The sequence below is a fragment of the Dermacentor andersoni genome, chromosome 1 (genome assembly GCF_023375885.2).
Source record: "Dermacentor andersoni chromosome 1, qqDerAnde1_hic_scaffold, whole genome shotgun sequence".
Classification (NCBI taxonomy): Eukaryota; Metazoa; Arthropoda; class Arachnida; order Ixodida; family Ixodidae; genus Dermacentor; species Dermacentor andersoni.
Genome location: NC_092814.1, coordinates 261,479,617 through 261,505,204, shown reverse-complemented (window position 1 = coordinate 261,505,204; position 25,588 = coordinate 261,479,617). Strand labels below are relative to the sequence as shown.

General features: G+C 49.8%; 1 protein-coding gene across 4 annotated transcripts in view; it reads right to left on the bottom strand.

Moving 5' to 3' along the window:
- Positions 1-780, bottom strand: part of raw (NDT-like domain-containg protein raw) — a 141,820-nt gene extending 141,040 nt beyond the window's left edge. For 3 of the 4 annotated variants that reach the window (XM_055063724.1, XM_055063723.1, XM_055063725.1), the window contains exon 1: positions 427-780. In XM_055063724.1, the coding sequence (XP_054919699.1) occupies positions 427-757 (331 nt within the window). In that variant the 5' untranslated portion in view covers positions 758-780. The remainder of the gene's footprint in view (positions 1-426) is intronic. The other variant, XM_055063726.1, reaches the window with a different exon arrangement.
- Positions 781-25,588: the final 24,808 nt, after the last annotated feature.

Genomic DNA, 25,588 nt, shown 5'->3' with positions numbered 1-25,588 from the left:
GTATGCGTCTGTACGTGTCCTGTAAAGTATTTCTTTCACCCCTGCCGTTAAACCGCTCATACGTTTTCGAATGATTATAGTCCTGCAGCATGCTATTCGCGTATTTACGTCGTACAACGGAGACCTTATGGAAGAAAAAAAAAAAATGTATACCGGGCACGGGCAGCCCTTCGTGTGTTGGCGGTTTGCCTCAGCTTTACGCACGATAGGGCGTAATCGACGACGAAACGTCAGAACTCCGTGGGGCGAGCCAAATCAGCTGACTCGCTCGCAAACTGAACAAGCGGAACTCGCCTCCATGCGGAAGTTAGGACAGCGCTGCCGCGCACTGCACGAACTCGAGGGCTGTCGTCCAGTGCGCGACACGCCGTCTCCATGCGAGGGAACGCGCCACGAGAACGCGGCAAGCGAAAATGGCCAGCTCACGTGGTGAAGGCCCGCTCTGCTTTGCCGAATCCACGGAGGCGCGCTCTCGTCGTCGTTCGTGGACGAAGCCGTCGGAGCGGCTGCGCCTCTGAGGAGCCCGGCGGCGCATGTGCAGCGCCCTCGGCGGCCCCGGGCGCGGACCCCAGCGGCAGCTGCGAGCGCGGCGCGCGTACAACACAGCCACTGGAGCGGCTTCCCGCCTGCCGCTGTGGGGCCGCATTTCTGGCTTGAAGCCGCGCTTTGCGGGCCGAGCATTTGGGTAGCCTCGAGACGGCCGTGTTTCGGCGACACGGCGTCTGCAGGCGTGACAACGAAAGCACGAGGCTGCCATCGCTAGAACCGCGGCGCAAGTTTAGAAAGGTAGGAAACTGAGGAAGTTGTTAAGGTTTCATGCATGGGTGTATACGGAAAGGCATACAGGCGTGCTTAACGTGGGCGCAAGAAAAACGAGGAGGCCTTTTGTGTTGTCCTTCCAGTTCTTCTTGTGTGCGTCTTTTGGGGGTATACCTGTCCAAGAATACCGCGAACTGGTGCAACTGGCGTGTAAACCGTAACGCTATATAGTTTTCGCATGAGTATAATCGGGACGGCGCCTTAGAAAACAAGGGAGTGTCGTGGAATAGTTAAGCATGCTTAGCAGAGGCAAAGTTTGGTCACCTACGCTGCGGTTGAGGAGGATTGTGAGAGGGACGAAATAACAGGACGAAGCTACTGCGCTGCCCGGCAAAGTCACTGAATTTTCAATAACTGAGCGGCAGGTATCTTTCGGAAAGCGTACCTCATCCTCACAGCCTAAATTTGTCACCCATGGAGGAAAGGGGGAAAAAAAAATGAAACACTGCGCCCGGGAGATTTTCTGAGCTTGAACTGTACCAATAAAAAAAAATATGCGACATTTGCCGCGGAACCTCCAGTTTCTTAATCAGATGAGAAAGTCGCATAATCACCGCAACCACCACCGCCGCTGCTACGACGGTCAATTTCGATTTTAAAAAAAATATTTTCTTGTGGTTTGTGTTTTTGAGCTCCATTGTGAGCGTAAATAAAGCAGGATTACCGCGTCTTTTGGTAAACGCGTGCGCTATATTTCGCTATGAAATGGAAAGAGGAAGGAAGGGGAGACGGGGAGGCTTGCATAAAGGTTGCGTACTTTACGAACACACACAAAGGGACAAAACATAACCATTGGAAAGGAGTCCATGGCACTGAAAAGTTTACTGCCGTACGTCTTAACAGTGACTCAACATGAGGTGCGCCGCAACAGGCAAGCGGAAGACTGTATGACTGCTGTATAACAGTAACCTCCGGCGTGATCACGCTAGCGTGGTTCCCTCGTCGCCCAGGAGCCTTTTGTTCGTTCACTGCTCCATCTGCTCGAGTGGTTGGTCACCTGTTTGGTAAGCGAAGTTTTCAAGTGCACGGTGCCGGGAACCCTTGTGACAGTGTAACTTGGATATATATTGCTGCTTCGAGAAGAGATTGCTTGTGGGAAGAACGGCACACCCCTTAGCTTCCTGTGGCTTTGAAGTGGTTTGCACCTAGTTTTGTTTTGTTGGTTTGTTCACTTTTTTTTTACCTTTCTTACTCCGCTCTGAGCTCTTAGAAATAAATCCGAACGATTGTAGGTCAGAGCCGTGTTTCACGGTCTTCTCTGCCTTGGGATATTTGTTTTACGTTTTGTGTTATAAACCAACCAGCCTAAGCCGCCATCCTTATCGCTGAGGATAAAGTCGCTTGTGGTCGTGCTCTGAGTGACAAACCACATTGAATTCGAGGGGCATGGGAGAAGAAGGGGATAGACGCAATCAACGAAGTATATACTAGCGGAGACGCGAACACGTTCGGTGAAGCCAAGGAAGCTGTAGGAACGTTGACGTGATATGCATGTGGATGCGTGCCATATTCATTGTTAGCTTTCTTCGGGGAAGGCTGCAGAACTGAAGGAAGTACAACAGGTGACCGGTAGGATCACTTAGTTGGTGGGCTTTAATATTCCGAAGCTGCACTGTGGGCTGTTAGAGACGCCAAGGAGCGCTCCTGGTTAACTTTGCGTGCTTGGAAATCTTTAACTGCACCTGTTCGAGCAGGAAGCATTATCAGGGAAGAGAGGAACCGAGAATTCTTATCACACGCGAACTCTGTCAGACGGCAGCAGAAGGCGACGGCACGGTTTTAGTATGGTATAGCCAGTTGGACGACGATAAATTTGAGCTTGAACACGCGCTCAACCGCCCTTCGCCACATGTAGTCGCAGCTCTGATTATCATATCTTTTTTTGTGTGGCTCCATCAAGAAGAAAGTATCGAGCCATGTCACAGACGCGAGATTAACCTGAGGCTCTGCATCCGAGTAGTTCTGAGCAAAAGCCGACGACGCCACGCAACCGTTTCCGCGAACCTAAGTACGACGCTGTGCATTACGCACAGGTTTAGACTCAGTGATAATTCTTTATCTTCGCTGTACAAATTAAAATTGTTCTACCAGTTCTGTAAATTATTAGCGATTGAATAGGCACTGATATTAGGGCACATTGTACACAGCGTGCCCTATGTTACCTTATGAACCTGAACTTAAACCTGAACCGTAATCCTGCAAAAATAAATAAGGAACAAATGAAAGACGAGGAAGAACGTTGGCAATGATTTTCGCAGGCTTTATGTAGCGAAGTGAAAGTTGGCAAACAAACTATAGCCACCCTAAAGCCAGCACCACTATAGAACACGGAACATATGTGTCTCTCTGCGATGCAAGCACGATCACTTTATTGTGGAAATTACGCATTACGTCGCAAATATTTAATATCGGAAGCGGCCTCTACTCTAACCCAGCATTTAAGCAATTTTATCTCTATCTTCAGCTAATTTCGCTACACGTCCACCTCGGGCCCAAAGCTCTACATGGGCCCTGCGCCGGATGGAATGACGCGTGTGTGCTGACGCAACGTCGCGCGCTCGATTTACGATTTATTGCCCGCGTTGTCGCCGCTTGTTCTTTCGGGTGTCGCACGCAAGCGCTTGGATTGACTCTCCGAGAAGGCAGCGGTGGGAAAGAGAGGAGGATGGGTCAATCCAATTGTCGTGCCGAGCAATTCCGCTGCAACGCGATACTCTCTTTTTTTTTGCCTGTCTTCTCACTCACCGCGCATGTTCACTTGGCCTCGTGTCACTCCCACCCACTTTCTCCCCTGAACTCGAGCCCCATTTCAACGCGCAGGGTCCGCAGCGCGCGTCTCACTGCGCTGCCCCATCGATCGGCTTCGCAGCGCGCGCACGAGCGGAAGCCGCCGCAGTGCATGCGGCGGGCGGGTTTCTTGGCAGAGTGCTGCGCTGAAAGAAGAACAGCAGCATAATCTGGGCCGCGCCGAGTTTACAGTGGTGCGCTGCTGGCCGGCCGAATCGATGGTCGCCCACCGGCGCCCCTTTATGCCGCTGGCTCGATGCGGCCGTACAACGCCGTTGCCCTGGGAAACACGAACACACACTTCTGCAAAAGCTCTCTTCGCCAATAAGTGCGGCCTTGAACGTTTGCCTTGCATCGTGTTCTTTTTTCCCCCCTAGCCCGTACAGATGGGTGCCCCCTCTATTCCGGCGCTCGCGCCTTCCTCCGCTGCTCTGAGCGGCCGGCGTCGGTCGAGTGAGTCGTTCGGGCCATGTCGTGCCGCGGATGATGACCGAACAAGTAGAGCGGCGCGCGCGGGTCCCGTCCGCAGGAATTTTTTTTTTTTTATTTTTTTGTCTTTGGGCGTTGGTACCGCTCGCGGTGCCGCCCTTGTGTACCTGCGGGCTATCATTCACTTTGCGCTGGTACACGCGTACGCTGGGGCCGTCGAAATGAACCAGGTGCCACCCACTGTAATCGGCGACTCCGATGATGCAGGTGTGGCTCCTTGAGGTCGTAAGGTTGTGTCAGTCAGTCAGGGCGCTCGTAAAGATATAGTTCCGCAGTCACTCCCGTAGCAGCCTTCTTGTTCACAACTACCAGCATTCTGTGACTTTTTCTTCACTACTATACGGTGTCGTTCTGTTGAAGTCACAAGTAACCCCTTGCGATCACCGCTCGTTACCGTCGCGTGTTACTAAGCTCAGTCGGCGACGCTTTCACAACGAACCACTCATCGAGACCCTCGGTGCGGCGGCGGGGTTCGATAATCATGTCCCCCGGTAACGGAGCAACGTTATTCACAGTCGTCTCGAGTCGTACTCGTGCTTGATTCCCGAAGGCTACAGGCGTGCACTATGCGTACCCCAATCTCACCACCGAAATCACAGCCTTGTTGCACGATTTCCCGACATTTCTTGCCTGCGTCGCATTAGAACTGTAATCAGCTGTACATTGGCCCGCCATTAAAGCCACAGTGTCTTGTTCCCGGACCTGCGCTTAACTGGCTGGGCTTCGCTCGACTTCTCAGTGTACTATATGCATTTATTTAGACAAAATAAAACACGCTGACAATAATATGCGGCAGGCGTTTTCACGACAACAAATTATTCAACGAGTGAAGAATGATAACGTGAGGCGAGACAAACTCAATTGTCTTAATAGCCACGGTGCGGTCACCTACACACAAAAGAAGACCAAGAACAAATAAAGAGAGGTCACGTTTATCAAAGCTTATGCGCATCAGGGAAACTAATTCCCCAAAGAGATCACCAAGAAAAGCCGTAAGCAAAACAATACAAATGTGCGCTACATATGAAACAGCCCATGAGGTATACAAGATACGAGAAAATGAAACTGGCACGAACAACAATTAAATCCAGAAAAAATAAAACAAGATAGAACATAATTCTTTACATATAGTGTCTCAATACTCACTGACGCAATATGGCGTTCATGCAAGGACACTATTAAGGCTCTTAGAGCAAGTCGCTTTCGACAACTCCATTTATCATGCAAGTAATATACCCCTATTCATGTTATCCACCCGATGAGGCAATTGCGTTATTTGTCAGGTGCGTTATCTTTTTTTATTTATTTTTCAAAAGATCTGGACCCGTATTCCTACATAGACACAAAAATACTCTTATAGGTTAGCGCTGTTCCTCATTTGGCGGCTTAGGGCACCTCCACTCAGGATAGTCACAGTTCAATTTCTGCTTCTTCTGGCCTTCCAGGCAGACGATTCTTCAAAGCGCCTTCGTCGCCTTCCAGCAACACTTTGCACTCAGGGAGGCCAACTTAGGAATACATTGGTTTATTGGAACAAAGCAGTCATGTCTTTTCAGAGTAGGTGGAACCACCGACAATCCGCACTGTGACCGCTCCTTTCTCTAGTCCGGTCTTTGGGACACACAGCCCAACAGTTAAATGAACGGCACATATGGCCCTCTTGCTCGAAGTTCACACACCTCGGTACAGCTGGCCCGGTGCAATCGCATGTCCCGCGCATACATAAATCGGCCCGCGAGCCGCTAACCCCGGACATGCTGCATAATCGCACTCGCGCGCGGCGTTTCCGCCAGGCCTCCCGTTACACATGTATGCTCGAAGGAGTAAACTGTCTATCTCCCACACTGCAACAACAATGCCGCCACTCCCCGCAGGGCCTGTGTTTGTGTTAAGCCCGCAAGAACGTGCCTATGTACGCTGCTGAGCGACATGCGTGCGGTGAGGCGGCTGCTTGGCCTCTCGTTACATACGCTTGCCCGTGAAGTGTCCATATATCTTGGGCGCTGCAGTGGAAGTGCGCCATCCCTGTCTCGAAGAGCTAGCGCTGTTCCAAGAACAAAGACGACCGTCGTCAGCGAAAAAATAAACTACCGGTGCGATTATCATGCATGTGGCCCCCGGGCTTTCAATGCATGTAAGGCTGATTATGTCAGCCAACTTAACTGTGATTAATGAGGTAACGGGACAATCACGGGTTTTCTTGATGGAACGAAACCCGCCGGGGTAGCCCAGTGGCTATGGCATTGCCCTGCTGAACTCGAGGTCACGGGTTCCATCCTGGCCGTGGCGCGGCCGCATTTCGATGTGGGCGAAATGCAAAAGCGCCCGTGCACTTAGGTTTAGGTGCACGTTGGAGAACCGGTATTATTTAAATAAATACATAATAAACAGCTGGAAATGGAATTATTTGACGACGTAGGAATGTCTGGGTAAGTAAATGAACTACCCTGCATGGCGGCCTCCTATAGTGATGGTAATATTTCATGTTGCCCATAATTCCTTCATCAGTGCAAGGACACTGGTGCCCGCTTTTGACTCTGAATGCTGCGTGCCCTCTCATGCTGTGAAATAAATGTCTTGTATGTAATGTACAGGCTGGCATATGTATATTTCGCAGTTGCAGGTCTAATGAGCGTGAAATGAACTTTCACGCATTACCTCAATCTATGAAGCCATTATTTACCGAGGGTATAATATAGTGCCCCAACTGAATAGCTTTTACTGAGTTGGCGTTTGAGTGAGCTATAGTTCGCAACTCTCGTTCGCTGTAAAACATATGTAGGTGCTCAGCAATGCACGCTTCATTTGCACCAGCACTTACACTATAATTTCGTCACTGCACATCAAGAGGTGCACAGCGTTCGCATTCCTCTTTCCAGGACAGACGCTGAAAGGTAGCTTCGTCACCTGGCACGCAAGCTCTGTTCAACAGAGTTCAACACCCCAAATATAAGGCGCACCAGGTTACACGAACTGAACCCTTCGCTCCAACTTCAACCTCCATCCAGGCTTCACCGACGTGCGGCATTGCTTCTATATACCGGCTGTGGTTAGGAGTGGCTGTCACGAAGGCTTACACTGCATTGATTGGAATGGCTGGCAGTGCTGCTTGCGACGTCAGCGGAAGCGAACATCGAACATTTATTGTGCCACTGTCGTCGATTTCAGTCGGAAAGACAAACACTATCTAGCCCATTGCGACGACTGGACGATGGGGCGTTGTCCGTGCAGGCGATACTTGAAGACCGTCTCCGTCGCTCTCCGGCCCACAAAGCTGTGAAGGCACTTTTGTGTTTCTTGAGCGCGATTGGTCTGTGTGAACGCCTTTAGCTTAATGAGACCCTCGGCGCGCGTGCGCGAACTCACCGCGTATTTCCCCCCTCCCTCTTTCTACCTCATCTTCCTATTCCCCCTTTCCCGTCCTCCAGTGTAGAGTAGCCAACCAGACGCATTTCTTGTTAATATCCCTGCGTTCTCTCTCTTTCTTTCCTCCTCCTCGCCACTGCACAGCTTCTGGCCAATGAAGGAAGCAGACTGTAACTATGTGCACCGGGGAAATCAACATTCTTCAACTTGAGATAATGCAGGAGAAACATGTAATTGCATGCAGTCACCTTTCAACTCTATCATAAAATCACAGCAGAAAACCAAAGGCTGCTGGGAAGTAGCAAGAGGCGTCAGGACGGTTTTTATATTCTTTATGAATTCTCCAGCCTCTGAATATGCTAGGCTATAGACCACACGAGCAGTGGTTATTCTATAGATACAGGGAAAAACGGCTTTAACTGACTGTAAGCTAGAGGATATCTCAAGAAATATTTCACCCTCTTTTAACCGAATTTCTCGTATTTTCCCGAAAACGGAATACAACACAGAGACATTATGACTTTACAAGCTGATGATATTACTGATTAGTCTGTTCCGAAAGCGAAAATTAAATGTTTTTTGTTTTGTTTTGTTTAAATGCCGCTGTATAAGAAACCAGAAGCATGCAGCACCTCCGCGTACATCGACAAAGAAACAATCTTTTAATGTTTGATAGGGTAAAAACTGCTTTTCTTTGCATAAGCACAGAGCTAAAGAAGCAACATCGTGTGGTGGGTTCCCATGTTGACGCTGCTTCTGGGATTTTCACGTCATTTCGTGGTATTCGAAACGCACTTCATGGCTGCTTTTCATCGTCTGTCATGACGCAGCGCCCTTTGTCAAATTAGTGCCAATTTTCTCAAAGTCTGGTGGCAAGAATAGGACTGAACTTCTTTCATACAGTTCCGTATGCATACAATATCATATCCGGGGGGGGGGGGGGGGTAAACATGTTACGCAACCGCTTCTTAGTTAAGTTTGAGGAAGATTGAACGGATGGTGCAATATAAATTATGCACAAAGGGTCTGAGGGGGATATACCGGTTATGCCATGATTAAACGTGAAGATACATACGTATCCGCTTGGTCCGTACATCTTTTCGAACGCTACGCACATTACAGTTTAAAGAGGACGAAGTTTAACGATGTGAGAAATTCGTCACCAAGTTAAGTGGAAACGAGGCAAATAAGATGGTGGGGATAATGATCGTGACGCATATCAGGCCGCCTGCCAGCGAACGGCGTGAAAAAAGTGCGGTGCAAGCCCTTTGGTGACTCATTCAAGCGCTAGAAATTGCACCATAGTTGGGGTCAACGTGGCATTTTCCGTGTTACAGTGTCATTAGACATACCTAAGCGTTTAGTTTAATCATACCGTTCGTATTAGAGCAATCAATCGATCCTCTCTCTCTTTCGGTAATTGTGCCTCGCCTGGTTGCTTTCGTGAGGTGGCTTTATTATAAATATTTTATTTCGTTGCACTCTCACGAACGCGATGCTGGCGTATCAGGTCCTAGTAGCCAAAGTGTTAGCGCTTTGAGTAAAATATTTTTGGTTCTCCTCCGATGCCTCCGTTCTCTGTACAACTGTATAGTCACACTTTCTACAGTTGAAACAAGGAAGGGCACAAAGTATAGTAGTCACCGACACCCAGTGGTGCTCCGTGAAAAGACTATGCCGTCGTGGTCGGAACGCCTCGATTAAAGGAAGTGATTGTTTCATTCGGCAGCAGACGGTCTTTCCCCGCTATCCTTTACTCGCGAACACTTAGCATACAATGCCAGCAGCCTCGACCTTCCGGAAATCTGACTAAGACGTCTGCAAGAGAGGAACGCTCTGACCAGGCGGCTATATAGTGCGGCTCGCGATTAGGACGGCGATATCTTCCACTCGTAATGGAGCCAGGCTGAAACAGTTCTTGAGTTGGCCTGCTTTCCAGCCAGACGAGCTGAATCAGAGAAAACAAGCACTTGGATTCGAGAGAAGCGCTCTTCTTTCTGGCCGCCTTTCATCGCCGCGGCCATCTTATCGTCGCCATGGAACAACAAGCCTACGCGGGCGTAGTACTGAGGCTGATGCGTTTAATTCTCAGCCTCGTTATCAGTCTTTCACCACACCGACGCGCCTTTCTCGACGATGAGACCTACGACCGGAAACCTTGACGAAACGAGGGGCCCCATTTATGGGACTCATAACACGACTGGACTCGCTACGTGTAAACACTGAAATCAGCTCAGCTCTGCCCTTGCCGTCGTTATCTATACGCACCGTGCTACGCGAAGGTTCACAGGTTCAAAGCACGAAATCTTGCGACATGTGCTTTCGCCGACTAATTGTATATACTTTCTTTCTTTATTTGAAGAAAAAAAGGCGTTACGTGTGTATCAGCAATTATGCTTTACTTCTGAAGGTTCTCTGGTTCCGTACGCGATCCGTGGTTAAGCTTCATAGAGCCGGACCTTCTCTCAAAAAAAGAAAAAAGAAAGAAAGAAAGAAAAAAAAAAGGGGGGAAAAAAAAACTCGGCTTCAGCGTACTATCAGATAATCAAATAGTGGTCAAGACGGGATAGGGACATCTTATAATGACCTGCAGTGCGCGCAAGAGCGCTCTTTACGACCTTACGGATGTCGTCTTAAAGGTTTTCACGCTGTAAGAATGCCTGAATATCAGCCTGAATAATAGCTCGGTAGCACCGTTGTTGGTGCTGTATTCTGGGCATCAAAATTCAGGCAACTTCCTCAAGTGGTGGCTGCATTTTATCTGGGCGGTTTGCCTGTGGCGCCGCCAAACATGCGCGCAAGCGTTATAGAGTGCAGAATCCGTATTCAGAAAGCCTCTGTTACGTACGTGCTGTTCACGACTGGCACTCGCCACGGCGGTACTCCCTTCATCACGCCGATCGCTATCATAAGTGACGAGTGCCTCAAAACGCCCACTTTGCAAACGCGCTCGCGTAAAAGAAATTTTGGGAATACGGGCTCATGGTTTTTCGTTGACGTACACAGAGACAGAGAATGAGACAGGAACGTTTAGAAGGAAAAAAAAAAACAATAAATGGCAATCCCTGAGGTGCTTACCTTGGGATGCGTATAGATTTACTCTTGTATTCAGAAATGCATCCTTAACTTGAAGCCCATGCTTGGCTTAATCTAACAGACGCCTGTCGTGAACGCGCCGAGGAAAACGAAATGAGAGTCTTATAGGCACGTCCACGCCAGGCGTCATTTCGATAAACTCAAGCATGGGCTTCAAGTCAAGATGCATTTCTGAATATAGTAAGTCTATTGTTTTTTCCTCCTCAGCTAATACAGTAAGTTGTCGTAGATGGCTTTCCGGTGGACAGGGGATCCCTCTTGAAAGTATCCCGTCCTTTAATGTAACGACAGCCCTGTAGCCCAGCAAGGCAGATGTTTCGCAGTGCGGTTAGGCCAGGACACGTCGATAGGAGGCGGCGCGCTGTGGCTTGCTCACCCGTGATGTACGGGTTGAGATACATGGAATAGAAGCTTTCTTTAAAACTCAACAGCTGTCCCGTATAGTGAAAACTCATATCACTGCGACTTGACTCGTGACACATATTCGCTTCGTAATCTCCATAACCAACTAGCCGTGGCTCAATAGTCGGCCGGAGAGTAATCTTTATTAATCGGCAACCTTATTTAGGCAATATGCAAGTCCCACTTCCTTATACAAATTCATGTGGAACGCACTATCGGTCAGATTAGACAACCACTGGACTGATTAGAATGACATTAGTTGCATTCAGGATATTAACCTGACCGACTGTTGAAAGAAGCATTTTGATTTAGCGCTTTTAGCGCTTCGTTTGTTTTTCCTACAATTGCCGTAAACTGGCGAAAAAAAAAAATGAAGTACCCCATTTACAACTTTGAACTGCAGCAAAAATTGATAACGCAATTATGTAAACCGTATTTATTACAGTGTTTGAAACGGACAAACATTATATTTATACCATAACCGCGCGCATAAGTTCAGAAGCACGGAATCCTTACATTAGACCGGCCCAGGGATTAATAGTGCAAACATGAACTTTCTGAGCAGTGTACAACTTACGAGACAACTTCTCCCAGAATACGCGTCCCTTTGTTTTTGATGAGACATCCAGGAAAAATTAGACAGTGTGATTCACGCGTTCTGGCATTTACGCGCAAATGATTCAGCGCTGCTTGCACGCTATTGCTTACCCATGCACCGCGCGGCGATTATAGGTAGTTTTTTCCTCGAATACCGCACATTCTAATTTTTGCTTTAATTGCCCATTCGAAGCCAGAGACCAGCGATACAGTGACTAAGGTCGCGAATTCGCACGCGACGTTCAGTTGCCACTGGTGACAAAATCGGCGCCATTCTCTCAGAGCATGCGCTGACTCATCGCCTTGCTCCTGTCTAGGCCACGTGTCATAAATCAGCAACCATGGGGACATCCGCGCTGTCACCGCGGATGCCTTTGGAAAACAGGAGGTGATAATGTTAAGTAGTAGTGAAATGACGTTTCTGACAATTTTTTTACGGTTAGGTCAAGACTAATTATGTTAAGTCAAGGTCAATACCTTCTAAACCACACACACACAAAAAAGAAGCATACTGGAAAGCGTCGGAGCGCCCTGAATAACATAATGTACCACTTGTTCCTGCGAATTTTGGTTTCGATACGCAGGATGGATGCGGATGCGTCATGGCGTCATGATACATTGGCTCGTTCCGTTCCTGCCATAGAGTTAATATAACCAACTATACATCATGCGGCACAGTATGTACAACTTAGAACATAGCTCAATAAAGGCGTAAAAAAAGTCTGCATTGGTGTGAGCTGACGGCGGCGATAATATATTTTTGGAAGAGGGTGGCCTGTGTGGAGAGCGCCTACAGAGGAGTGCCGCACCACCAGATGCACGGTCCAGCTTTCTCGTCGCGTGTACTTTTTAGACAAATGCTGCACGTTCTTTGTCAGGCCTGGGGGTGTATTCTGAGACGATCAGTTTCGGCAATACTATCGTTTTCGCGTTACGTACAGTACACGGCGCGTTGTACAGAGTCGAGCGGTTTTGCTTAAACAACCAATCAGCTCAACCGGTTTTGATCAACCAGCCAATTAGCGCTCACTGAAAGTGATAAGAAAAGAGCAGATTGGGCGAGGGAACAAACGCGAGTTAATGACCTCTTAGTTGAAAAAAAAAATTATGGGGTTTTACGTGCCAAAACCACTTTCTGATTATGAGGCACGCCGTAGTGGAGGACTCCGGAAATTTCGACCACCTGGGGTTCTTTAACGTGCACCTAAATCTAAGTACACGGGTGTTTTCGCATTTCGCCCCCATCGAAATGCGGCCGCCGAGGCCGGGATTCGATCCCGCGACCTCGTGCTCAGCAGCCTAACACCATAGCCACTGTTACGTTTCGCCTACAACGCGCGGTAATGCCGGCGCGGATGCAACGGACGCCGGGGCTTCGTTCAAAGCGGCGGACATTTTGGGCCGTTCGACGCCGCCGCAACGCCTCCCCGCCAAGCGTGTCCAGGCGTGTTTCAGTGCCACGTGTCTTCGTATGTGCGTGTGTGTGTGTGTGCCCACGCTTGTCAAAGCGCGGCAGCCGGGGAGCGGAGCTCCCCAAGTGAGGTGCCAGGAGGTCTGTCCGTCGGCGGGTTGGCGATGCGTCACTACACTCGGCTCACCATGTCTCTCGGCTCGACCGTGCGCGCCGTCGTGGGCTCATGCTCCGCCGTCGCGTGGGCTCATCCCGTGACCTTCCTTCTGGCCCGCGACGCCGAGAGTATAAGAGCAGCTGCCCCCGGACGCCAGGAGAGAGGCTCCGATTTGTACTGTTGAGTTACGTGCTCTCCCGTCTCTCCACTTCGGTCGACCTGACCGGCCGCTCTTTTGCTATGTTAGAATAAACAAGTTGTTCTGTTACCAGTCTTCTCATGCTTTGCCGGGACCTTCGGATGCTTCCAGTGCCCCAGGCCGCCAGGCCAACGCTACCCTTGGGGCTTGCGACCCATTCGCAATAACGGGCGCCAGCACCGAGACCCCAACAACTGGTTGCCAGCGGTGAGATCGCGACAACGGAGGCCAGCAGCGAAGAGATGCGGTTGAATGTATGCTGAGCAGCACAACGACCATCCGGGAGCAGTGCAACGAGCCCTGTGTGATGACTGGTTGCCTGCAGCGGAACGACTGCGCTGAATTCTTGGCTGCGAGGTTTGGTGAGTGCGGGACTTTCTTCTTCTGAGTTTTGCCAGGCTTTTGTTAGTGTCAGAAACAGAGCTGGTAATTGTGGTTGTCGTTGCTGCCGGGTTAGTTTGCGGCAAGACAATAGTAGGCAGTAGAGAAAGCAGCATTCAGAGCAGCCATGGATTTGAAGTCGTTGCGCAAACCGAAATTGCTGGAGCTTGCAAGAGAGTTGGGTCTGGATGTCTCAGACAAACTCAGAAAACCAGAACTGCTAAGGGCTATTCTTGAGTTAGAAGCTGAGGATGACGAGCTGTCGGAATGCCTTGAGACCATTGAGGAGAGGGAGACGGCAAAAAGACAGGAGCGCGAACTTAAAGAACAAAAAGAGAAAGAAAAAGAAGAGCGCGACCGTCAACACGCATTGGAAATGAAGCGTCTCGAGTTAGAGATGGAACGCGCTCGTAATGGAAGTCAGGCACACGGTGCAGGAGAACGAGTATTGTTCAAAATGACTGACCTGATGCGGCCGTTTAAGCTTGGAGAGGACATTGGTTTGTTCCTGGTTAACTTTGAGCGAACGTGCGAGAAGCAGGGGTTCTCTCGGGAAACGTGGCCACAGCGCTTGCTCACTTTGCTACCCGGCGAGGCGGCCGACGTAGTCGCTCGCTTGAATAGAGAGGAGGCAGAGGATTTCGACAAAGTGAAATCGAGTCTGCTAAAAAAGTACCGGCTGTCAGCGGAGGCGTTCCGTCGGAAGTTTCGGGAAAACGAGAAAGGCAGAAGTGAGTCATATACAGAGTTTGCGTACAGGCTTATGTCAAACATGCAGGAGTGGCTCAAAGAAGAGAAAGCGGTTGGTGACCACGAGAAAGTTCTGCAGTGTTTCGGGCTAGAACAGTTTTATAGTCGGTTACCTGAGAACGTGCGGTACTGGGTCTTGGATAGGCCAGACGTTAGTACGGTGGCTAGAGCCGCTGAGTTAGCCGAGGAGTTTGTGACGCGTCGGGCTCGCGGAGCTAAGGACGGTCAAAAGGGTGAATTTGGCTCCAAGTTTGAGAGGCCGAAGTTCACACCCATGAGAGCAAAGGGGGACACACGTAGTTCGGATGCAAGTGAAAGCAGTCCGACCGAACGTACGGAGACGGCGGCAACCGAAGCCGAACGCAGAAAGCGGTTCGAGACGAGGCAAGCGCGCGTTTGTTATACGTGCCAGAAGCCGGGTCACTTTTCGGCGCAGTGTCCAGAAACAAAAACAAAAGTCGTGTTTTTGTCTTTATGCAGCACTGACGAGAACATGAAGCTTCTCGAGCCTTACATGCGAGACCTCCTCGTGAACGGGAAAGAGTGCCGAGTGCTTCGCGATTCCGCAGCTACAATGGATGTAGTTCACCCCTCTTACGTAGAACCCGATATGTTCACGGGCGAGTGCGCATGGATCAAGCAAGCAGTGGAAGCTCATAGCGTGTGTCTGCCGGTAGCAAAAGTGCTTATTGAAGGACCTTTCGGAGCACTTGAGACGGAGGCCGCAGTGTCATCTATGCTGCCCCCCCAGTACCCGTACCTATTTTCGAACAGGTCCGATCACCTCCTGCGCGAGAAGGGGCTTTTGTTTGGTGAGGCTAGCGTTCAGGCCTTAACCAGATCGAAGGTTCGGGAGCTCGCTGCAAAGGCGGTAGTTGCGGGGCCGACGTTGTTGAACGATGAAAAAGGGTCAGAGGCGCAGCAAGCTGGTATTCAGAGCACGCCCGAACTAAATAAAATTGAGCCTGTAGCGTTAAAGGCACCAGATACTGGAGAGGAAATTCCCGATGCGGGAAAGTTAGAAGAGCTTCCGGTCGAGCTTCCGGGACTAGGCTCAGTGACGAACAGGAAAGACACCGATCAAGTCATTAGTGACTTAATAAGTAAAGCATCGCTGTCGCCTGAGCAGAAAACCGAACTACACCAGCTCTTACAAGAGTTTCAAGGTCTGTTCTCTGAGAGGCCTGGTAGGACTTCTGTCCTTACTCATGACATAGAACTTACCTCCCCAGAGCCAGTACGATCCAAGGCGTACCGGGTGTCACCCCGCCAGAGCGATATTATGGAGGCTGAGGTAAAGAAAATGCTACAGCTCGGTGTTATTGAAGCGGGTGAGAGTGATTATACCTCCCCTTTGATTTTAGTTGAGGTACCGGGCAAGGAACCTCGTCCTTGCGTCGACTACCGCAGGCTTAATTCCATCACTAAGGATCAAATTTTTCCGATCCCTAACATCGAGGAGCGCCTTGAGAGAGTGAGTAGCGCTCAGTTTATTTCCACCCTAGATCTTGTCAGGGGTTATTGGCAGGTTCCACTTACAGAAGAGGCTAGTAGGTATGCGGCGTTCATTTCACCAATGGGGACATTCCGTCCTAAAGTTTTGAGTTTTGGTTTGAAGAACGCGCCATACTGCTTTTCAAGCCTCATGGATAAAGTGTTGCGGGGACAGCAAGAATTCGCTTTACCGTATCTAGACGACGTAGCGATATTCTCCGCATCCTGGCCTGAGCATATGGCGCACTTGCGGGCAGTGCTAACCCGCCTGCGCGATGCGGGCTTGACAGTCAAGGCTCCCAAGTGCCAGTTAGCACAGGCCGAGGTTGTCTACCTCGGACACGTGATTGGTCGGGGTCGTCGCCGCCCCTCTGAAATAAAGGTGGCCGCTGTGCGAGACTTCCCGCAACCGCGCACGAAGACCGATATTCGGTCGTTCTTAGGTGTCGCCGGCTACTATCAGAGGTACATCCCCAGGTACTCTGATATCGCGGCTTCCCTAACGGATGCTCTAAGAAAGACAGAGCCGCAAACAGTCGTCTGGGACGAGACAAAGGAAAGAGCTTTTAGCGCCCTAAAGAGCGCCCTAACAAGCCAGCCTGTGCTACGATCGCCCGACTACACAAAAGGGTTCGTTGTTCAGTGTGATGCTAGTGAGCGAGGCATGGGCGTTGTACTGTGCCAACGGGAAAATGGAGAAGTAGAACACCCCGTCCTGTATGCTAGTCGTAAGCTGACGAGTCGTGAGCAGGCGTATAGCGCCACCGAGAAAGAGTGTGCGTGTATCGTGTGGGCCGTTCAGAAATTGTCATGTTACCTAGCTGGCTCGAGGTTTATCATTGAGACGGATCACTGCCCTCTCCAATGGCTGCAGACCATCTCTCCCAAAAATGGCCGCCTCCTGCGCTGGAGCCTCGCTTTGCAACAATATTCCTTTGAGGTGCGTTACAAAAAGGGGAGTCTCAACGGTAACGCCGATGGCTTAAGTCGAAGCCCCTAACGTGGGAATCAGCCTCAAAATTGCTTGTTACTGATGTTTTTCTTCCTGAGGCAGGATTTTTAACCTATTGCTTTCGTGTAGTGTTTCAAAGTGATGATGTGCTTTCTAGTGCAATTTTCCGATTTGTGGACGCGTTCTGAGTGCTGCTAAACTACTGTAAGGAACTAGGCAGCAGTATAAAAGGGGAAAGAGCCTGGCAGGGCTTAGTGAGGGTTGTGCCGTGCTTGCTGACTGAGCGGTTGACTTTCGGCGTAGTTCTAACGCTTGCCGGAAACGAGAACAAAAATGTCAACTCTCCCGAAGTCACTTTGCAGTGTCCTGTGTGCACCTGAACGTGAGAACGAGGCCTTCTCTGTGCGCTGCGTTCAAGAAACGCCAAAGGACGCCCGACTTCGGTTATGAGCATCATCGAGCGACATCCCTCCGGACAGCGGATGCAGTCCCCTGACCATCGGGATCTCCTTCCCCCGGCGGGGCGGTCTGTTACGTTTCGCCTACAACGCGCGGTAATGCCGGCGCGGATGCAACGGACGCCGGGGCTTCGTTCAAAGCGGCGGACATTTTGGGCCGTTCGACGCCGCCGCAACGCCTCCCCGCCAAGCGTGTCCAGGCGTGTTTCAGTGCCACGTGTCTTCGTATGTGCGTGTGTGTGTGTGTGCCCACGCTTGTCAAAGCGCGGCAGCCGGGGAGCGGAGCTCCCCAAGTGAGGTGCCAGGAGGTCTGTCCGTCGGCGGGTTGGCGATGCGTCACTACACTCGGCTCACCATGTCTCTCGGCTCGACCGTGCGCGCCGTCGTGGGCTCATGCTCCGCCGTCGCGTGGGCTCATCCCGTGACCTTCCTTCTGGCCCGCGACGCCGAGAGTATAAGAGCAGCTGCCCCCGGACGCCAGGAGAGAGGCTCCGATTTGTACTGTTGAGTTACGTGCTCTCCCGTCTCTCCACTTCGGTCGACCTGACCGGCCGCTCTTTTGCTATGTTAGAATAAACAAGTTGTTCTGTTACCAGTCTTCTCATGCTTTGCCGGGACCTTCGGATGCTTCCAGTGCCCCAGGCCGCCAGGCCAACGCTACCCTTGGGGCTTGCGACCCATTCGCAATAACGGGCGCCAGCACCGAGACCCCAACACCACTGAGCAACCACGGCGGGTTTAGTTGAAATCAAGATAAAGAAATGGGCATGGGGAGAACATGTAATGAGGAGGGAAGACGACCGATGGTCATTAAGGGCTACGGACTGGATTCCAAGGGAAGGGAAGCGTAGCAGGTGGTGACAGAAAGTTAGGTGGGGGGATGAGATTAAGAAGCTTGCAGGGAAAACATGGCCACAATTAGTAGATGACCGGAGTAGTTGGAGAAGTATGGGAGAGGCCTTTGCCCTGCAGTGGGCGTAACCAGGATGATGATGATGATGATGATGATGATGATGATGATGATGATGATGGTGATGACGAAAGTGATATCTCAGAAAGTGACCGTCCGAGAATGCGTCCCCTGATGTGTGCGTTCTTGGTCTGACGCCAGTTTGAACATCCTTGCGAGTCTGATCCTGAGCGCGAGGTTTCCATTCGCGCCCGTGGCGGGCGCATTTTAATTACGACCGAATGCAATGGTTCCGGCGAACGTCAAGAGGCCCGTGTGACAAAAATTAATAAGAAGCCCCCGTCTGTTCTCACATCACCCTGTCATATCTTCGTGTCGAACGTATACAAGTTTGAAGAGAACGATAGAAATCACCGTGGCCTGCCCTCACAAAAGGCTCTTACCAGGCACGTACCCAGGATTTATTTTTCGGAAGGGGCCCAACCCAAGGTAACTTTTCTATGAAAATGAGGGGCGGGGGGGGGGGGTACCTTTACTAGTACAAACATGAATAATGCCTGCCGTTCGCCATAAAGACGCGTAAGCCCGTAAAAGGGAAATTAAATAAGGTGTATCCCACAGGTACGCCTGTGAGATGCACTTCTACTTTACGTGACGAACAGGGAACCACATCAAATGTTCTCGCGCAGGAAAGAAGCGCAGGAAGAACACTGCCAAGAACAAGTACACAAGCGAAAGCCTAAAATAAAGGTTTCTGGTAGTGCTTCTTGAATTGGCTCTGGAAGAATTATATAGAAATATATATTGCGGAACAATCACAGTTCTTTTGAATCCATCGTTTACTGCTCTACCATAGTGCCAAAATCGACTCGTATTGTTATTTAGGAAGTTGCGTAACGATGCGTAGCCGCCGGTCCCGTATAGCCGCGTAGAATGCCGGACGCTACGGTTCTAGACGTACTACGCCCACCGTAGAAGGTTAGAAAAAAAAACCACATAAGCACAGCAGAGAAGTGGCTACGTCAGGCGGCTCAATCGATAACTACAGAAACATCATTTAAAACACACGGAATCATTCTCCACTTCCGGCGGCGCTTTCTCTACTCCCTTTCTTAAATAAAACGATGTTGATGCATAAATGTTTTCACAAACAACGGCTAATTTCATAATTTTCACTTTTCCTTCCTGTTCGGCTGTTGCCTAGGCTTTCTCCGTTAGTCGATCGCGTAATTTTTCAACTGCTTGCGACGCTTGTTTCCAGTTGCCAATTTGCGCGAGAAGTGCTCTACAATTAGAGAAAACCCAGACGAGGTAACGGGTGACATTCATATTGCTTATGGGTTTAGTGGTTGATGCAGGGCTTGATGACGGACGCTGTTTCCCATGATCTAATTTTCCTTATTTTTAACCTATACCATGGTTCCGAGGATCTGCCAGCGTTGCGGTGAGCCTTCACTCGTGGAAGTGATGAGGCAAAAGGAAAAGTTAAAGGCAGCTGGCGTTTTCTCCTGCCGCAACTCGTTCCAAGAGCATGCAGACCAGCTTACAACGAACTGAATCCTTTTCCTGGTCCCTGGTTGAGTCTAAACAAAGAAGGTTGAACTAACGAGGAACAGCGATGCGCGTGACCGTTGCAATAGATGGGGACAACTGAACGCACCTCGAGTTAATCGCGAGGGCACCAAATCGATTAGAAGAATGGCCTTCACTTCCCAGGAGATGCCGATAACTACCACCATCGAACAGGAGTGAAAGAGGTAGCAAAATGTTGACCGCCGAATAGCTGTCAAGTCTCAAGCTTGATTTGGCGGCACTTTAGGAATGTGTGCAAGGAGTGGTGGTGTGGTCAGAGGGGGGGGGGGGTGAGGGCTGCCCCCCCGGCCCCGCCCGCGCAAACACACACACACACACGCACACACGCACGCACGCACACACACACACACACACACACACACACACACACACACGCACGCACGCACGCACGCACGCACGCACGCACGCACGCACGCACGCACGCACGTACGCCCTCGTACGCACTCACAGACACGCACACACACACACGCATACAAACAGAGAGACAGACAGACAGAAGGCAGAACGTGCGTCCCAAGGAGAATTGAGTACTAGCGCACCCAAAAGTTCTCCGCAAACAGCTGAATGTTTCAGTAGCATGCGCATGGGCTCCCGCAACTTTGAATTCTGCGACTAGATTCCCAAAACTTCCCTTACATCAGTTTTTTTATCAGCACGCCGGCAACCACCGCTCTCGACGGCTATCAGCGTGGTAACGAGGCGATAAGGACGTCGACGGTAGACTGCACATACGTCAGACGACCTTTGAGAACCGCGCCCTGACGTGTGGCCTGCACTGGGTATACACATGCGACTAACACCGCATTCTATGTTTTACCGGTTGCAGGCACAAGCTGCGCGGGAATTCGTTTTCCCCGGAACTCATGCCTTAAACTTGAGTGCCATAATAAATCGTAGGCTACCCGATGCCTGATGTGAAATTAAAACACCCTGCTTTAGAAGAACTGTCCGTGCATTTTTACGACAGTCTATGGCAACACTATAGTTACAAAACCAGATCATTTATCATCAGCCTCGCGAGAACTGTGCTACAAGAGGGGAACAAATTGAAGATTAACTTAGCGTTTAACCTACCTAGATAAAGCTTACCATGACACGACAGGCGCAAGGATTACTTAGCGACACGGAAGACGCTATATTGAAACATTAAGATGAAAGTAGTCGCGACTACTTTTGTGTTTCGGTGGAGTGACTTCTGAAGAAATTACATTGAAAACTGGCCCGTTTTATTTTCTTTTATTTCTTTTGGACATGTGAGATTCTTCTTAGAGACAAACAGAATGACAACTGAAAGACAGGGAGGTTAACCAGAGATTATCTCCGGTTGGCTACCCTGTACCGGGGGATGGGCAAAGGGATGCGATAGGTGAGAGAGAACGGTTCTTCTTAGCGAAACGAATAAAGCAGACGCAAACCTAATTAAGCAAAAGTTCATGGGGGAATCAAAATGTCGCTACATTGACAAGGAATTATAATTCTTAGTTTATATTTTAGGTCTGTGTGGCCGAATTCACACAGGCTTTCTTTCATAAGTGCTCTTTGCCATTGGTGAGCCGCCTTAGCTAATAATATGTCCAGCATCAGGATTGGCTGAAGTTTGCACTTACGAACAATTCTAGCATAAGATGTTTTTAAGGATACGTGTGCCCTGATCCCCAGCTTAAGCGAAGCTGTTGCCATTAGGATTCGAGATGTCCGTAACCGTCGGTCTAAACAAAATGCAGCAAACGGTCGTCCCAATTTGGTTGAAGGAATACTTACGGTGGTAGCAAGGTTAATTAACCGTAAAGGGCGCAAAAACAAAAGGCACCGCATTAAAAATTCCGGCACCAGCTCGACATGCATGGCGCCATGAATTTTGACAGCGTCAACTCGGGTCTACTAAGGATTTGCCGGTAAAGGAATAAGCAAAATAAACCAGCACATCGCATTCGAAGAAAACCGGACTCAGCCTAGCAAGTTCGGAGAAATTTGCTTGAGCAAAAATGACCCAAATACCACAAAATACTCTGAAATCCATGACATCACACTCACGTGACGTCACACTCAGATTTCGTGGCGAAATTCAAGAAAAAAAAGCTTTGGCTTTCATTAATTCTCACCAATAATAATCTCCTTCCCGTCATACGAATGACAGACAGTTTTGAAATAATTAATACTTCACTAGAGTACGCCGCGACTGATTTAGTGGACGCCTCTTAAGTGTATATATTTAAAGGACGTTCAGTTTCTTCACGATTTCCTTGGTGTGAACAAACATAGCAACTGTGCGATTTCCGCTACTATACGCAGCGATTATGAGGAGTACAAAGTTCGGCAGCGTATAGTCTACGCAAAAAAAATAAAAAAAAATAAAAGACAGATTTGGCACCTCTGTCTGCGCGGGCATAGCCTTGAACGCAGGCTTAACCTACGAGCGCTTTGCGATATTCAGCGAAGGATGAGAGGTGCTGTGCTACATTGTGAGCACGGGATGATAACATCCCCGGGGCATCAGGGAGCGAAATGCGCGACGGCTATGCGCGGCTTTCCTCTCTGCGCGCGCGCCAAAGATACGAAAGCCCGTCGACAAACAGTGGCGCGCGTCCACCAGGCGATCGAAATTAATCCTCGCCCACCACTACAGCGTCCCTCCTAACACACTGTGCTGTTTCGGGACTTCAGGCCCACATTTCTTTTTTCAATCAAAAGAGCATAGTGCATCGGTGAGTTGGCAAGCTGCAGCAATTATAGGGACTAACTAACGCAAGAAACGAACACGGACAAAAGACCTACAGACAACACGGAGCTGCAGCGCTGACCACTGATAACCAGACATTGGGTAGGGGAATTAGGCTATGGACACCGAACCCCATTAGCAATTTGGAGCAGGTTTTTGGCCGCGAAAAACCGTATCGCTACTGGTGCGCAAACAGGCGTGCAAACACGGGCACACTTCTGGTGTCCGTGTCGAGGCAGCCGTCGCATATGCGAGCCCTCCGTGCTCACGATCACGTCGCGCTGCTGCCATCCTCTGGACGCGCGAACCTGAACCCGTGCCGGGGGTGAATCAAGTGGCCATGGGGTGACTCTGCACTACTCGAGGGGTCTCCGCCTGACTCAGGTTCGCGTTGCAGCGCCGGCGCTCAACCGTTGCCCGGGGAACTGCATCGCGCGTGTTCGGTGATTCCGCGCCGAGTACACACACGCACACGGCTCAAAAGTGAATCACATCGTAAGTGCAGGCACGGGCCGCGACGATGACTCTTGTCCGGCTAGACAGTAGCTACAGCGGCGGCGCCATTATTGCACGCTCCCCACGACAAGGCGGGAAACCAATGTTTCGCGCGGGAACGCAGGTCGCGCGACACGGCCGCGATATCGACGCCCTATCGTGGCAGCCGTCGTATTTTCTGCGTTGATGCGCCTCTCTCTCTCGCTCTCCGTCTCTTGTTTCTTTGTCTCCGTTTGTTTCTTCACTTGGTCAGCCGCTTACCGAACGCGTAGAAAAAACGAGATAGCGCTATCCTATATGAGCATGCAAGCTCGCACTCCGATGTGATGCCGTGGCCGTTGGCACGTAATGCTTATTCGCAATTGCTGTCGCTGCGTGTGCCGTTACAGTGAAAACGTGGGTTTATCAATGACCGCCGTAATGACTGAAGGTCGTTCGACCCACTTTCTCGTCAGACGAAGCTTCTGGTCTACGTGCTGTCACAACTTGCTCCAAGAGGCACGGCAAGATCTTTCTCGTTCGTTTAGTGGCAACAGAACAGGTTCAAGGTCTTACAACTCACAAAGCAGTGCATGGGTATACGCTGCAACGCTTCGTAAGAACAGGCCCCTGTCAGTCACGACAGCGGACATATATAAGCAAGACTGCCGACCAATGAGCAGCATTTACAACAAACGACCAGCTTTGTGAATCAGGCCGTCAATATGGCGAAAATGAATCACGTAGTTCTTTTATTATTTTTTTATTCCACATTTCGTGTGTTACTTAGGTTCTGCTGTAATATAATTGCTAGTTGGATTTGAATTACACGAATAGCTGCATTCAAATAGTTTCAGTGTACATTTTACTGCTGAAATACAAACAGATGTAAAATCTGTTGACCAAGCTGCTTTTCTCTAGATTTAGTCTGTTGTCAAGGCACCCCCTGTTTATTGTAAGTTGTTTCGTTCGCAGTCAGACATATTTACGAGACCAGCTATTTAGAAGGCCGGAGACAACTTCGTTTGAGCATTATTGGCTGCCAGATCAGCAGGCAAGCCCTCTTCAATCTTCCGCTCTACTTAGCAAGGTTTTAGGTTACGTGGTTACTTAAAGATATTTTAATCTTTCTATTCCCCCTTTCCCTTACCCCCAGTGTAGGGTAGCAAACAGGAAGTTCGTCTGCATTATCTCCCTGCCTTTCCTCTCTTTGCTTTCTCTCTCTCTCGCTATATGCCAGCCACTTTCTCAGCTGCGAAGCGAAGTCGCGACTTATCGCTAACTGCGGCCAACCTATCACAAGAGCAGCCGTCTTCGCTGCCCACTGAAGTGGGCGACTGAAAGAGGATACACGCGATGCTACGCGAAGTCCAAGTCTGATAAATGGCTGCTCCGACTGCTCGGATCAGTCTATTGGCGGTTGTCGGAAATCTGTTGGATGGGGCTGCGGACGGAGACTAATAGACGAAACACCGGCTAGACCTCCTAATCGTGATGCTTGTCTCCCGCTTAACAGCAGGCAAGCTGAGCGCCTGACTTAACCTTGTTCAAACACGCGTTGAGCGACGCGCATTAACCTCGAGGTACCAAAGTAAAGCCAAGCCTGCGCCCACCGCAGTGACTCAGCGACTCCACCTGCTGAGCATGAGGTCGCGGTTCAATTTCAGGCCAGGATGGTCGCGTTCCCATAACAGCGGCATGTTATAACGCCAGTCTACGTGCCATGGCAAAGCCATGATGAACAACGTCATGATGAATAACGCCATGATGAAGAAACGCACGCGGTCAAAATTATGCCGGCGACCTCCACTACGGCGTTCTCCAATATATCCTAGACCCCACCAATCATCAATTGAACACAAAAACTCAATGCGGAAATAATATTTAGGATATCCTTTTTTTAAAATCCTGAGTAGAGAGAGATAGAGAAAGGTAAAGGAAAGACAGGGAGGTTAACCCGAGATTATCTCCGGTTGGCTACCCTGTACTGGGGGAGGGGCAAGGGGATGCAATAGGTGAGCGAGAGAAGGATAAAAAAGAAAAGAAGAACCTAAACACACACACGCACGTACACACGAACTGTTTCTGTGGGCACTGTCACGCAGCCCGCAAAGGTGTTCCTATAGTTTTACGCAGTGTCACCGTACAGTGCTACGTCCCACAGTGTACAGTCACAATTTGTCAGAAAGTCCCATGTTCTTCAAGTATCGCAGCAGCGCCTTCATAGCAGATCGCGCTGATGTTCGCGTAGGCCAGCTTCCAATCCTGAGTAGCTTTCACTGCTTGTAAGCACATAAGACGTATGTTAGTATTGTGTAAGGCCTAAAGTCACAAAGCTTTTCCTTCGTAAGTGCTATTTGCCATTGGTCGTTCGCCTTCCCTGATGATATGTCCAGCATCATAATTGGATGGAATTCTCTCAATTTTAGCGCAAGAGATTTTTTTGTGACTACGGGTCCAGAAGTACACAGAAGGCACGCACACTGACAGAACTATTAATCTTCAGCACCCGCTTAACCACATGCTCAACTTCC